Genomic DNA, 14,626 nt, shown 5'->3' on the forward strand with positions numbered 1-14,626 from the left:
TTCCTTGCTTATGTTGAAGGAGAGCATAATTCCAAGGTAGTGGCACATATTGGGGATGAAGACTTTACAGTAAGAATCAGTACTGACGGAGAAGAATACAACATAGAGGTACGCTTTGCTGTTTAAAGCAATATTCAAACAGTCATCTCCTTTTCTCTGTGGGTGTTTCTCCTTCCAGTTAGTCATATTGATACCTCTGTAGCTCAGAATAGACTCGATGGTGGTGTTTGTTTTGGTGGGAGGAGGGAGAGAAACGTGAAACAGATTTGACTTTCACAAGTGTTCAGTTTTATTAGTGAGTGACATTCTCTGACATCTGCATGTTTTAGATATATCAGGGAGAAGGTATGTTTTAAATAGGAAAGGGTTTTAGAAAGAGAAATGGTATAATGTTAGTAATTAGTGGAGATCGTGTCTTTTAGAATAACAAACCATGCAGCCTTCTGAGCAGAGTTGAAGTCTGAGCTTTCTAAAATTTTGGCTTTGTTACATCTTGGAATTTGTCCCATTTGTAGAGCTTTATTTGAAAATCTAGTATTTTTCCCTGCTTGTTTCTGTTTTTCACAATTTTCATAGCTTGTGACTATTGGGTTAAAAAAAAAAAATCAACAAATATATAATTTAAGGCACTATCCTAATGAGTTGTTCAGTGCAGTGTATTCCCAGGCACAAGCTGCATTAGAATGGCTGAATAACAGTAATTATGGCTGAGTGTTATATGGATATTGTAATTGTCTTCAAACCCAAGGATATGCAGAATTATGGGTAAGCCTGAGAAATCCAGTCATGTGAAAGTATGAAAATGTGATTGGAATACCCAAACCTCTGTGCTTGTGTTCTCTATTAAGAACAGATAGTAGCCATTTGATTGTGGTTTAAAGCATTTTTGTGTTTGTGGTCCAGAATAATGTAAGTGTATCTCAGTTCCCCGTGCAGCCAGCCCCCTTGCTCCTCCCTAGCTGTGTCTGTGCAGCCATATAAAGGCAGGCAGTGGAGGTCCTGGCTTGCCCACACTGCCCAGCTGTTAGCATCCCAGGGTCAGCTCCGGCCCCTAACCAGCCCTGGATGAGATGGTGTCTGTGTGCAGTCAGAGACTGTGTGTGCCAGAGACCATTCCCAAGCCACTCTGCTGTTGCCTTCCTTTGCATTCATGGTCCCCCTGCACTGTTCAGAAAGGTTGTGGACCTTCATATAAACTCCTGGTGCCCTTGTGCCTTGCCCTAGGGTGGAAAATTTGTGCCCTCTGTTTGGTACTGTAGCCACAGGACTGCAGGGCCAGCACAGCCTTTGCATTTCAGGACCTTTTTACTGTGAACCAAAAGTACAGTGTGCTAAGTAGGAGATGAGTGAAGTTGAAAGGCCACTGCCAAAGGGCCAGAGGAGACACAGACCCAAGTGTTCTGCAGTGTGGACATGGGCGGTCTGTACTGCTTGCCCTCAACCAGGGAACAGGCCCCGGCCATGTTGTATTTGGTGGTGTTGCTGTAGCTGTTATGTACAGATAATTATAGGGATGTGTTTCTTAAAAAACAAATATTAATAAAAGGTCAGTATGCATCTCCCATGGGAATTAGGAAAACCGTGGGACATCATGGTTTTCTGGTTTTCTTTGCTTTAGGAGGTATTTTCATGCTTATAAGTGACTTGGGTCGCTATTGAATGTTGAAGAGCCTGCCTTCTGCTGTGCACTTAAATATTTTCTAGTATCTGCCTACTCCGGTGCTTCTTCTAGTCACTGTGTTTATTAGCGTAGTGTAAGCATCTCCTCCCTGGCTGTGCCACTCTCCGTGCTGTGAGGAAGGGAGCAGAGGAGCCTGAGATGACTCCTCAGCTTGCTCACATTCTGGAGGGGAAGAAAAATTTTGTCTCTTCTGCAGCCTTATCAGGTGGCTGCCACCACTCTGTTGAGATTATAGTAGATTTTTGGATGCCTGTGTAGCGTAGAAGAGTTGCATTCTGTTGGCTTTCTTGGGGACATCATTTTATGAGTAGAGTTATTGCTGTGGGTGAAATTATTGTAGTCCAGTGTATTTTTGTGTGTCTCCACATAAAGCTGTGGAGATTTGATGGTACATAAATACAATTCTTTCCTTATATAGACTTAGTCTTTGTGTTCACTGTGTTCCTAAATAATTGCATTTCTGTTCTTCTTGTGCTTTCAGCCACTGTGGAGATTTATAGATAATGTGCAAGATGAAAGACTGCTGGTCTACAGATCTGGAGATATTAAAGATTTCTCACGATTGCAGTCCCCCAAAGTGTGTGGTTATTTAAAGCTGAACGAAGAAGAACTGTTGCCAAAAGGACTGGAAGACAGGAAGCAAATTGAAGGTGAGTGTCTGTACTTTGGGAGAGCACCATCTTTGAAACGAATGCTTGAATTCTGGCTGTGAAGGCAAGTAAGACCAGAACCTGGCCAATACTCTTGTCTCACTAGTTCTAATTTAGCTATGAAAGCAGTGTTCCTCTTCATGCCTGCTCCCCACCCAAAAAAGCCCCAACAACTGATGAAAGGAAGAAATGATTGCTAGGGGCATGTTTCTTCCTGGCTTGTTGAAAGGGTGTTTGGCCCTACCAAAGCATAGGCTGAAGAGAGGAAGCTATTTCATCAGCCCTAAGTGGTGTTTGTTGTGATAGCTGGCAGCAATGGAGGCAAACATTAAAACAACTTTATACTTTTGTGTACTAGGACCTGTTTGGCCTCAGTGGTCATTCTAAGAATCTGTCTTGAGCTGTGATGGGTTATTGAGAGTTTTGGGTCCCTCTTTTCTCTGTCCTCAGCTGTGGCAGCAGAGATGGGGATAATAACTAGGAACCAGGAGGAGGAGAGGTGTTAGGGCCAAGATGATGACCATAAAAGCTCTGTAGGTGAATGTGTTGAATAGCTTAATTTCACTACTGCGTTTCTTTCCTTCCAAGAAGTTTAAGGACTGTTTATGAAGACAAAATTAAAAATAATTCCTTAAAAGAAAACCAACCAACCAACAACAAAAAACCCACAAAAAAACCCAAAACAAACCCACCAAACCCAAACACTTCCCTCAAAACCCACTCCAACATCCATTAGTGTCTTAAATATGGGTAATAGACACAGCTGTTGCAGTTTTATTGAGTGTTTATTTAATTGTATTCAAAATGTTCACATTAGCAAGCGTCCATCGGAAGAAAAGAGCTGTTCCAGAGAACTCCAAAAACACGTGCAAGATGTTGGTAGTGGCAGATCATCGTTTTTTCAAGTATATGGGCCGTGGGGAAGAGAGTACTACTATAAACTATTTGGTAAGTAAATATACTCTGTTATGATTTGCTGGAGTAAATGGAGGGAATAAATATTGATTCAGTAGTTAAAACATACAGGTTATACTACTTTTCTACAACATATGCCTTTACATCGTGACTGTGTATGCTTTTTACCTGGAAAAGTGCTAAATCATGCTTCAAAAATATTTTGTAATGGTGATACTGTAGTTAAACAGTCTTCAAGTTTAATTTATAAACAGATCTCTTCCCTTCACGTGCCTTTTGTGGCTATGCTATTTTCTGCCTAAGAAATGTTCTTTTTCCAGTCAGCTTTAGAATCTCCTGGATTTTGATTTCCACTACAAATGATCTGAGAATCTTTAAAGTTCAAGCATGTTTAAAACTCATATGATAGGCAAAAGCAACTTGTATAGGGGTTTGTTTTTTTTTTTTTTTTCAAATTCTTCCAAGATTATATGTCCAGAGCAATAAAATTGAAGCAGGCACTGTAAACAATTAGTTTGGTTGTAAATGGGTGCTGTGGGTTACCCCTGGCAGGCAGCTCAGCCCCACCGGGCCGCTTGCTCATTCCTCCCTGGTGGGATGGGGGAGAGAATCAGAAGGATAAAGGTAAGACAGCTGTTGGGTTGAGATAAAAACAATTTAATATGTTAAGCAAAAGCTGTGCACACAAGCAAAGCAAAATAAGGAATGAATTCAGTGCTTCCCATGGGCAGACAGGTGCTCAGCCATCCTCAGGAAAGCAGGGCTCCATCACACTTAACAGTTACCAAGTAACTCAGCCAAAACCAGTACAGTGGGGTTGTCTACCTGAGATGAGATGCCTGCCCACAGCCTTTCAGCAGAAGTGGAGAGTATGGGTTTGGGGACTGGAGACAAAAACAAATGAAACCACTTCTGGAGGCCTGTTGTTTGTCAAGAGTCTCTTTCTGAGCCTGAGTCTTTGAAATGCTAATCACACTATTCCACCTTTGCTGGCTTTTTGACCTTTAGGTCTCCAGAAATGTTTACCTTCCCCAGGTAAGGGAGCCTCAATTTGTGTATTTGCAGAGGCTCTATTTTGTTATCTCAGCATCTGAGTGATGGCCCAGGCTAACCTACTGTTGTGTTAACTGCCTGGTTGTGTACTGTAAACAACACAGAGATTGGAAAACTAAAGCATGAACTATTATAGAGTGGCTCTGAGTGTCACTTTTCATTCTGAGCAAGTTTGACAGCTTATGTTTAGCAGAAGGTGGTTTTTAAGAAGATAACAGCTTGGAAAGGGAGATGTTGTTAGTGAGCACTGAAGAGAAGCTTTCTGGAACTTTGTTCTTTAACCATAATGAGGGAAATAATAAGTTTTTGGCTGGCAGAGGGAAGCAGGCCTGAGGGGTCAGCTAAACTAGTTAAGCATTGTGCTAAAAGAAAGCAGTAAAAACAACTCCCTCCTCTGCCCTTCCCCTCCAAGAAACCTGGAAAACTAGTGTATAAACAAAGTGTTTCCCAAAATGGCTTGTTCTCAGTATTATCACTCTTCCACTACACAAATTAAAGTGATAAATGGGAATGTTTGTACTGCTCTTTTATGATGGAAAACTTTCAGGGATATTTGATAATACTTTCTGGATCCAAGTGCTGTTGTTTTTGGATCAGTGAGTGTGTCCATTATGTTATATGAGGTTCAATTTTAATTTGAAGTGTTTCTAGATAAGTATGTTGCAGCTTATCTGGGTGTCTTGAACTTTATTACATGAAAGCTTGGAACTAAATTACTTGTTTTTCTTTTCTACATAGATTGAATTGATAGACAGAGTAGATGACATCTACCGAAACACTTCCTGGGACAATGGAGCCTTCAATGGGTACGGCATACAGATAGAGCAGGTATTCACTGAACTGTGCAAAGGGTTGCTAATTTAAAGGCAAAGAACGTGTTTTGGATATTGGGGTTTATGATTATTTTATCTAGATTAGAGCTAAAATAATAAAATCCTACATGATTAATTCCAGCCAGGAGCACTCTGAAATAGCATCTTGCCAGTTAATGATCTGACACAGCATTTTCAGTTCCTCGCAGCTTTTGAGACAAGAGTTTTCAGGGAGAATCTTTCCATATTTAATCTCAATTCAAAGATGCCTTTTTTTTTTTCCTGAATATAAGCAATTATTATTTCTGTTAGACACACGCATATATTTAATGTTGTGTCTGTGGCTGGTGCTTAGCTTACAAAGCCTGGGTGGGCCTCAAGCACACATGAAAAAACACAAATCCTGCCTGAAGAGCTTTAATGACTCCCCTTAGACATTATGATAGTTTAGAAGCTGGTATAGGATGGACATAGGGGATGTAGTAACTACAGTTTATGAGCTGGCTCCTGAAAGTGCACAGAAATCTGGAAAAGGGCATTAAAAAGAAGAGGAATCCGTTGGCTGTGAGTGCTGCAAGATTCGTGGTGTGTAATGTGGGGTACAAGCTGGCTTTGTACCTGGTACAAGCTGCCCCTTTGCCAGGAAAAGGGCTGCAGGAATAATGAAGGCAAGTTACTTGGTTGGGGAGGGGGAAAGAACATGATACACTAATTCTAGGTGACTGGGATAGTAGCATTCCTTTAAAACATGTCTTGGTTAGCTAGAACTCTGAAATGGTTTGGGGTTATTTATACCAGATGTAAATCCTGGTTGTGTTTGAGCGGTCTTGTTTGATACAATAACACACCTCAAAGCAGAATGTTACACTGAAAACTGTTGATGTTGCTCTGTTGATGTTGCTCTATAATTCTTTAAAGCTAGTTACTTATGATGTAGTTGGTGTATCTTAACTAGCAGAGGCCGAAAGTTAATGTTGAAAGCATTGTGAGTCTGAATTTTTCTCCTTGCAGATCTATTGAGACACTTAAGATTACATTGAAAGCTTTTCTGTAGCTCTGAAATTGACCAAAATTCCTCTACACTGTTATTACCCTTTTTGAAATGTAGATTATCATCCACAATGAGCCAAATCTTGTAAAACCTGGAGAAAAGCATTACAATATGGCAAAAAGTTACCCAGATGATAAGAAAGATGCCTGGGATGTGAAAATGCTGCTAGAGGTAGGTTATAACCCTTGAAAAATTTGTGTCCCTTACAGAGAAGTACTCATTCATACAGCTGTTCTGTAGTAACAGATGAAACTCCTCTACTTCCTTCACATGATGTGTAGATGTTACACAAAGTCAAACTAGCTGATCTGCACTGTAGCCCGTGGTAAAGGGCTCTACTGCATAATTATAGAGCACACACCAATTAGAACTATTAATATGTGGCCTGAGTCAGAAAGGCTGTCCTGATATGTCTGGGCCTGAGACTGGCTGCCTTGTGACCTTCATCAGATTATAGTACTTGGTCTTCCCCTCTGAAGAAGAAGGGGGAGAGGAAAGGAATAGACAAGTTATGTAAATTAATGTGTACAATATACTTGGATATTCATTTAATTTTCCACTGCTCTGTAGGACAGATAAACAGCTGCTTTTTTTCTGACTTAACCAGATCTAGAAGGTGCATGTCTGGCTCATTAGATAAATGATCTTACCTGTAGACCTCTAATATGCACTGTAAAGTGTCTTACAAATACTTGACCTTTTTTTTTTTTTTAATTCTTTAAAGCAATTTAGCTTTGATATTGCTGAGAAAGCAGCTCACGTGTGCCTTGCTCATCTCTTCACGTATCAAGATTTTGACATGGGAACGCTTGGATTGGCTTATGTTGGCTCTCCCAGACCTAACAGCCATGGTGGCATTTGTCCTAAAGGCAAGGCTTCTTTTTCTTCCATCCCAGTTGTAGGTTGAAAGCTAGTTTTTATTATTTGTGTTTAAACCTCTTCTCCAACATTTTCTTGTCTGGAGCTGGAAAAAAGGAGGGCGGGAAGGGTAAAAGTCACTAAGCTGTCTGGTGTGAACAAGCTGGCTAGAGCAAACCCTAGACTGAGGGCTGCTTTGTGTGGGTGCATGTTGCAGCAGTTCTGGAATGGCAGATGCTGTTGTCTTGGAAATTTCTTAAATTTTCCCCTTTACTGCAATACATGAGCTGTTTATGCTGTGCTTGAAAGATTCTCCACTCCAAAAACTGACAAGAGGCATGGTCTCACTGATGAGAACAATAAAGCTGTTTGTGTCCCCAAACAAGGGTTCCTCTCTCTCCTAAAAAACCCAGAAACTGAAGAAAAATGTTTGTCAATTTTTATATGTTAATTTCTCACTTCTGTAGCTTATTATAGCCAAATTGCAAAGAAGGACATCTATCTGAACAGTGGCTTAACCAGCACCAAGAACTACGGGAAGACCATCCTCACAAAGGTAGGAGAGTATCCTCCTCTGCAGGGCATGAAGGTTCAGTGTACGTGCCTGCGTGCTGCTGGTGTGTGCCATGGGATTCTGACAAGCTTCCATGCTTTCCCAGAAACAAGCTGCTGGCTTTCTGATTCGAGTCACATCCCTGGGGACAAGGATGTAGGTCACAAAATCAAAATCATAGTTTTTATTCTTGCTGACAAGGGGAATTGGGACTGAATGGAACTGAAGATTGAATTCACTACGAAACAGGAATGAGGAAACAGCTAGTGTATAATAGGAGCTGTTTTTGTCCAGGTATCAAAAGGATTTTGATATCTAAAGATGAATTTAAATTTATTTTGCCTAAAAAAACCCCCCAAAACAAACAACAAAAAACAACAACAAAACAAAAACCAAACCCTCAAAGAGAACAAGCAGTATTATACAACAAGTAGCTTTCCAGTAAGAATAACATTAATCTGCGGACTGAAATAGGAAAAAACTTTCATGTTTGCTGTTACATACAACTACAACATGCAGGTGGACAATTGTGTGCTCTTGGTCTGTTCCATTTGCAAGGTAAAGTGGTGCAGGCAAAGCAGGAGGTTTAGTTTGGGCCTTTCAATAAAATTCCTCTACCTGATTTTTGTGTGTGTCCTGAATAGGAAGAGCAGAAAACAGTGTAACAGACAGGGTTTATTAGTGCTAATCCTGAGCCTAATGTAAATTGATGTCTGGATTTTTTTTCATACTTGATGAGATGGTAAATACATAAAGGCCTGAATATGAGCCTTGTCTAGCTTGTAAAGATACCAGAACAGTGCCTGTGTTTGCATCTACTGAATCTTGCAGTTGGGTGTATTTCTCCTTTGCTGACTTCTGCTGACTTCTCAGCTGTGCTTTTCTGTAGCCTGATTATAAAGGGAATTCATAATTGATGCGTGGGCTAAAACTTGGCACAGAAGCTGTCAAGAAGCTAGGAGAAAAGACAGTGAAGCTTTGTGTGAGAGGGATGTTGACTAAGAGCTCTAGCCATTGCTGTGCTATTTGCTTTTGTTCAATCTCCAATCTGGAGTTCTGCCTTGGATTACAAAAGAGATTGAGTTTGCTGTCTTGCCAGTGGTGGTCACAAAGCTTGGGATGAGGCAGTGGGAGCATTATGGATTGGTTTCACAGAGAGAATGTTGCACAGTGTCCAACTGGATTTTGAAAGGCAAGAAAATATCTGCTTAAAACTCTTCCCCAAATTAAACACGATGAAGTACAGGAGTGAGCTCTGGGCAGCTCTCCTGTCTCTGACACTCACTTTATGCCTGGATGTGAACACTGGTGCTGCTTGTTGCAGTGCTTGGTCCTTTCTGTGCCTCCACAGCAGCAGAAACGGCAGTTAGCTCATCCAACTTGCTTCTCTCTGCTGAACTGCTCAGTCTCCTTGTTGTTAACTTTTATTTCTGGGCTAATTTTATTGGTGGCTGTCACCTTGTGAGCTTGACATGATCTGCTGGTGCAGGTGCTGCAGGGAGGCGCATAGTGCAGCCGCTTCGGGATCCTCAGCAGAGAGTCTTGTCTTACATAAGTGATGTTGGAAATCCATCCCTCTTGGGCCACATTTGTGGATGTCTTTCCTAGTAATCATACAATAGAAGAGCTTATTCAGCTCTCTTAATGTCATTATCCATTTAGAAGAAATAATTCTAGGGGCAAGGTATGCTAAACAAGAGATTGACTAATCATAGTAGCTGGTGTTTGTTTGGATTAGTTTTTGTTTCAACTTTTTATGCCTTCCAGCTATTTAAAAGCCAACTTTCGTGTTTGAAGTATTTGCATTGTATTGAAAACAAGATTGAATCAGTATTCTAGGGCAGCATTTTGCCTTTAACAGTGGTTTAGTATTAAACTTAGTCCTGGCTTGTGCCTTTGGAAATGGACTGTAATATTACTATTTCACTTGCCTTCAGTTCCCCAATTTAAAAAAAAAATGTTGATAAGGAAATCCCTTTCTATCTCAGTGTATCTTAGAATTGGTCATGTCCTAGAAGTAGCTGGGATCTGTCTTACACTGCTTGGACTGGTTTTTTTCAACATTGGTTTTTTTTTCATTTTCAAAAAAGGAGGCTGACCTGGTTACGACGCATGAACTGGGACATAACTTTGGAGCAGAGCATGATCCCGATAGTCTGCCAGAATGTGCCCCCACTGAAGACCAGGGAGGAAAATATGTTATGTATCCAATTGCTGTCAGTGGAGATCATGAAAACAACAAGGTATAGTTGCATAGTTTTGCTTCCACGTAAAAGTTTCTGCCGTGGTCAATGACCCTTTGCATGGAAAGTCTATTTAGTTAATGATTCCTGTAGCTTGAAACCGTCAGGAATGTAATGGGTTAGTGATAAGAAGAAAACATACTTGTGTGCTGTTGGGTTCTCTGCAAGATAAGTTCATCTTTGGATTCTGAGTTTCACTGGGGTTCATAGCATGTCCAAGTGCCTTTTCATTAGTTGTTTGTAATTAGCTGTGGACAAATGCTCTTAAAAGCAGGACCTTCAGTACCAAATAGTGTTTGGATGGTCTGCAACCTGTCTTGTTGGAGAAAGGCTGCCAGGTGTCACAGCCATGGTGCTTGCCAGTCTCAGAAGCTTGGCGCTGGCATTGCAGACTTGGCATTGTGCCTGTTCTGCAGGTGACAAACCAAGATTATTGAGGGAATGATTAGTCTGCAGTCTGGTCTGACTTGTGGTTCACACTTAGCCCTGCTGCTGAGAGCCAGCCGTGACTCTCTCTGTTCCTACAACTTTACATCCCTTGCTGGGGATGGTTGCTGGTGCTTCTGAAGCTGTGGAAGAGCTGGAGTTGGCTCTGGGAGCCTGAGCCAGACTGCTTACGGGTGTCCCTGCATTGTAATGTAGCAGTGTCCTTTATGGACCAAACCTTTGCTTTCCTATCTTAAAATGTTTCCATGTACAAAAACTGGTGGTGTAGAAGGAATAACTGCTTTCTGAGACACCAGAATTTGGAGGTGTAAGGAGGCTGAAGCTGTCTTAGGTGCCACATTGACAGAAAGGTACACTCCTCAGTGCTGCTCTTTCCCCTTGTGACTCTCTAGATGTTCTCCAGCTGCAGCAAAAAATCCATCCACAGGACCATAGAGATCAAGGCACAGGAGTGCTTCAAAGAGCGCAACAACAAAGTGTGCGGGAACTCCAGGGTGGATGAAGGGGAGGAATGTGATCCTGGCCTCTTGTACCAACTGGCTGATCCCTGCTGCTCTGCAGACTGTAAACTGAAAGATGGTGCAAAATGCAGGTAAGGGGAAATCAGCTGCAACTTCTCTGAACAAAGGAGAGAACGATGGGCTGGGCTGAAAGCTCCTAAAGCCACCTGCGGTGTCACAGACCTGTTTCCTGGCTTAAGGGTAAATGTGCAAGCTGAAGACAGTCAAGGATTTCAGAAAAGGCTGCTGTGTGCCTGCATGTTTTTATAGCATTCACTTTTTCTGAGCAGTGTCAAGAGCTGCAGGCTTGAAGATTATTGTTGTTGTTGTTATTACTATTATTATTAAGCAAACTTGGGCAATCAAAAATTAATATTAAAAATTTACTTTGCAAACTTCCTGTGCAAATGCAATTTTTGCTTGTATTGTGAGCTGGCTTTAAACTGGAATAACATACTGGTATTTTAAAGACTGATGCAAAATGTGTTTGAGCATTCAGCAGAGTGACTGCACTAAATGAGTCCTCTTTCAGTTCTTGCTCTTTAGGATGTTTGCGGCCCTGTTGCAATGCGATGTCCAATCTGTTTTTTTCAAAGTTCAGCTCTGCACCACGCACCAGTAGAGACCTCATGCAACTCCTGTTGTTTAGCAAGAAATTCCCTCAACTTTAACAACTGTGTTTGTACTAAGGGCCTTCTTGAGTTAGGTGCACAACAAAGAATAAAGAGAGTGCAGAGTAGAGAGTAGTAAACCTTCAGGACAAATGGGGGAAAAATACAGTGGAAGATCTTGTCTAAAGTTGCACAGCAAGTGACCAGAGGATCCAGGTGCCTTGAATAAATACAAGGAGCCCTGTGTTGTCTCTCAATATGTTGTGCTTTCTACATCCTTTTACCTTTGGTAAATGGAGAGTGAGTGGGTGTGTAGAAAGGTGGTCGTGGGAGGGAGTGGAGAGGGCAAGGGTTTTGAATCGGTGAGTCAGTTTCCAAGGAGCTTTTTTCCTGCCCACCCCCACGCCCCCCTCAAACATCCTTTTTCTCTGGCTTTGTCATGCTCATACTTCTTTTAAAAAAGAAATTGCTTAGTATTTCTTCCTTTCATTTTGATCTTTCCACAGTGATCGGAACAGTCCCTGCTGTAAAGGCTGCCAGTTTGAAAGTGCACAGAAGAAATGCCAAGAAGCCATAAATGCCACTTGTAAAGGAGAATCTTTTTGCACTGGTAGGAGGTGGTTCTGTCCCCTTTATGTCAGCTGTCCAAGTGCTTCAGGCTCAGTGTCCTGTTCCATCTGCTTTCAAACTAGTGCCATTTATTCATCCGGTACATGTAATTGTAGAGACCAGTTAAGCATCACGAAATTGGCCTATAATGAGTTCTATTGTAGTTCAGGAGTCACTTGGTGATTTACTGCCCCGAAGAACATGAAAAATGTTGATTTTTTTTTTTCTTTTATTTTCTTTTCTTTATTTTTTTTTTTTATTCTTTGTTTCTTTCCCTTAAAAAAAGAAAAATCAAAACAGTGTGTCACTGGGAAGGGACAAGAATGAGCTGAATCTTGCCATAGAAAGGGTGGAATTACTGCAACTCTGCTTCACTTCCCCACTTGTTTACTTCCTCCTCATAATCATTCCTGGAGGCAAGGAGTCAAGTCAGAGCTGCTGCTGCTGCTTTGCTCCCTCCCGGGTCTGCTACCTACTGCTTGGTTGCCAGAGTGCCACAATGCCCGAGTTGTTGAAAGCCTCCAGAGCTTCTGCTGCCTCTCAGAGGAGCTGGCAGGCAGCCTGCAGATGAAAGCCAAGAACAAGCTGTTGGTGTTGCCCTGGGATGAGTCTGGATTTCCTTTATTGTCCTTTTTATTTCTGCACTTAGGTGCTCTGCCCTTTGCTCTAACGCAGTCCTCCCACCCTGTCAACCCCTGTCTGTAGGGAACAGCAGCGAGTGCCCCCCGCCAGGGAACGCTCCAGATGACACAGTCTGTGTGGACATGGGGAAGTGCAAGGATGGCGAGTGTGTCCCTTTCTGCGAGAGGGAGAAGAACCTACGGTCCTGTGCATGCAATGGTGGGTGACATGGGACTGAACTGAACTGTGTGCTTCAGCTCTGCTCCTCAGAGACAGCTGCCTTCCCTGTGGGGTTGCCTGTTGGAGGGCTGAGTTTATGGTTTCTGAAGAAGTTTAAACATTGTTTTTTCAGGGCTAGTGTTTTCTGTTTGGAAAAATAATGTAAATCTCTTGTCATCTGCTCTGGGTTTGAAGACATTAGGATGAGACTTAGAATCATAGAATCATTTTGGATGGAAAAGACCTTTAAGATCATAAGAGTCCAACCATAAACCTAACACTGCTGAGTCCACCACTAAACCATGTCCCTAAGCACCACATCTACACGTCTTTTAAATACCTCCAGAGATGGTGACTCAACCACTTCCCTGGGCAGCCTGTTCCAGTGCCTGACAGCTCTTTCAGTGAAGAAATTCTTCCTAATAACCAACCTAAACCTCCCCTAGTGCAACTTGAGGCCATTTGCTCTTGTCCTATTGCTTGTTACTTGGGAGAGGAGACAGACACCCACCTCACTACAGCCTCTTTTCAGGTAGTTGTAGAGAGCGATAAGGTCTCCCCTCAGCCTCCTTTTCTCCAGGCTAAACAACCCCAGTTCCCTCAGCTGCTCCTCATCAGACCTGTGCTCTAGACCCCTCACCAGCTTCATTGCCCTTCTCTGGACACACTCCAGCAACTCAATGTCCTTCTTGTAGTGAGGGGCCCAGAACTGGACACAGTATTTGAAATGTGGCCTTGCCAGTGTACAGGGGGACAATTACTTCCCTGGTCCTGCTGGCCACACCATTTCTGATACAAGTCAGGATAGTCTTGGCCACCTGGGCACACTGCCTGTGCCCAGGCAGTTACGGCCTGGCACTGCAGTTAAAGGAGATGGCACTCTCCCACCCTCCACTTCCTCTGCCAGAGGCAGACAGGAGGGAAAAGTCTGACTGTTCTCTGATTGTAAGGAGATCCCAACCAACCTCTGAACCTGGCATCTGGCAGAGGGGTGGTAGCCTGCAACAAGTGGCTGAAGAAAGATTCCAAAGAGGTTAAAGTGCCTTGAGAACACAGGATCCTTGAGTCCAGTCTCTTGCTACTGCTGGCCTGCCTGTCATACTGCTGTCAATAAGCTTTGCTGTTCACCTGCTCTCCATCTCGGCTCTTAAATCTGGTAAAGCAGCTGGGAGCAGGTGGAAAGCTTCACCGGGGCAGTCCAGGGAAGTGCTGAGAGTCCCACCATTTGAGATGGAGGGCATCGCCAAGGAGAAGGGTGCCTAAAGGACCCAAAGTCCAAGAAATATTTAAATCTGTGTCTTGCACATCTTTGGAACCTCTTCACCTGCCTGTTGATTCCTGCAGTGTTGGAGTATTAACTTGGGGAGCTTGGTCCTGCTGTGTCCCCTAATAGGTTGCATAGAGTATCTGGTTGAGTTTCAGGCTTGGTCATCAGAGTAACTGAAACTGGGCAACTTACACGGTCCTGCCTTCCCCCTTCCGCAAGGGGAAGCTGGGCAAGAACACAGTCAGCCAGGGGATGACATGGGGTTATGGGTTGCAGGTGACTCTTGGTGCTTCCAAGGAATGAGTTTGTTGCTTTATTACAGAGACAGATAATTCCTGCAAGGTGTGCTGCCGGGACAAGCAGGACAGGTGCGTCCCGTACGTCGATGCCAACGACCAGTTCCTGTTCCTGCGCAAGGGGAAGCCTTGCACCGTGGGCTTCTGCGATACAAACGTAAGTGTCAGCGCGCTGCACTCTGCTTCTGTGGCTGCGTGTTTCAGTCTGTGGTGAGAGCTGTGCTGGTGAAGAGAATCATA

General features: G+C 42.8%; 1 protein-coding gene across 1 annotated transcript in view; it reads left to right on the forward strand.

The window, feature by feature from the left end:
* Positions 1–14,596, forward strand: part of ADAM17 (ADAM metallopeptidase domain 17) — a gene marked incomplete at both ends in the record, with an annotated part of 17,278 nt that extends 2,682 nt beyond the window's left edge. The window contains 12 exons of the mRNA XM_010164912.1: positions 20–108; positions 2,163–2,331; positions 3,149–3,279; positions 5,038–5,127; positions 6,220–6,333; positions 6,887–7,031; positions 7,488–7,576; positions 9,664–9,816; positions 10,656–10,855; positions 11,881–11,984; positions 12,689–12,823; positions 14,413–14,596. Coding sequence (XP_010163214.1) covers positions 20–108; positions 2,163–2,331; positions 3,149–3,279; positions 5,038–5,127; positions 6,220–6,333; positions 6,887–7,031; positions 7,488–7,576; positions 9,664–9,816; positions 10,656–10,855; positions 11,881–11,984; positions 12,689–12,823; positions 14,413–14,596 — 1,603 coding nt within the window. The remainder of the gene's footprint in view (positions 1–19; positions 109–2,162; positions 2,332–3,148; positions 3,280–5,037; positions 5,128–6,219; positions 6,334–6,886; positions 7,032–7,487; positions 7,577–9,663; positions 9,817–10,655; positions 10,856–11,880; positions 11,985–12,688; positions 12,824–14,412) is intronic.
* Positions 14,597–14,626: the final 30 nt, after the last annotated feature.

Source organism: Antrostomus carolinensis, unplaced genomic scaffold, assembly GCF_000700745.2.
Source record: "Antrostomus carolinensis isolate BGI_N321 unplaced genomic scaffold, ASM70074v2 scaffold11623, whole genome shotgun sequence".
NCBI classification, from domain to species: Eukaryota; Metazoa; Chordata; class Aves; order Caprimulgiformes; family Caprimulgidae; genus Antrostomus; species Antrostomus carolinensis.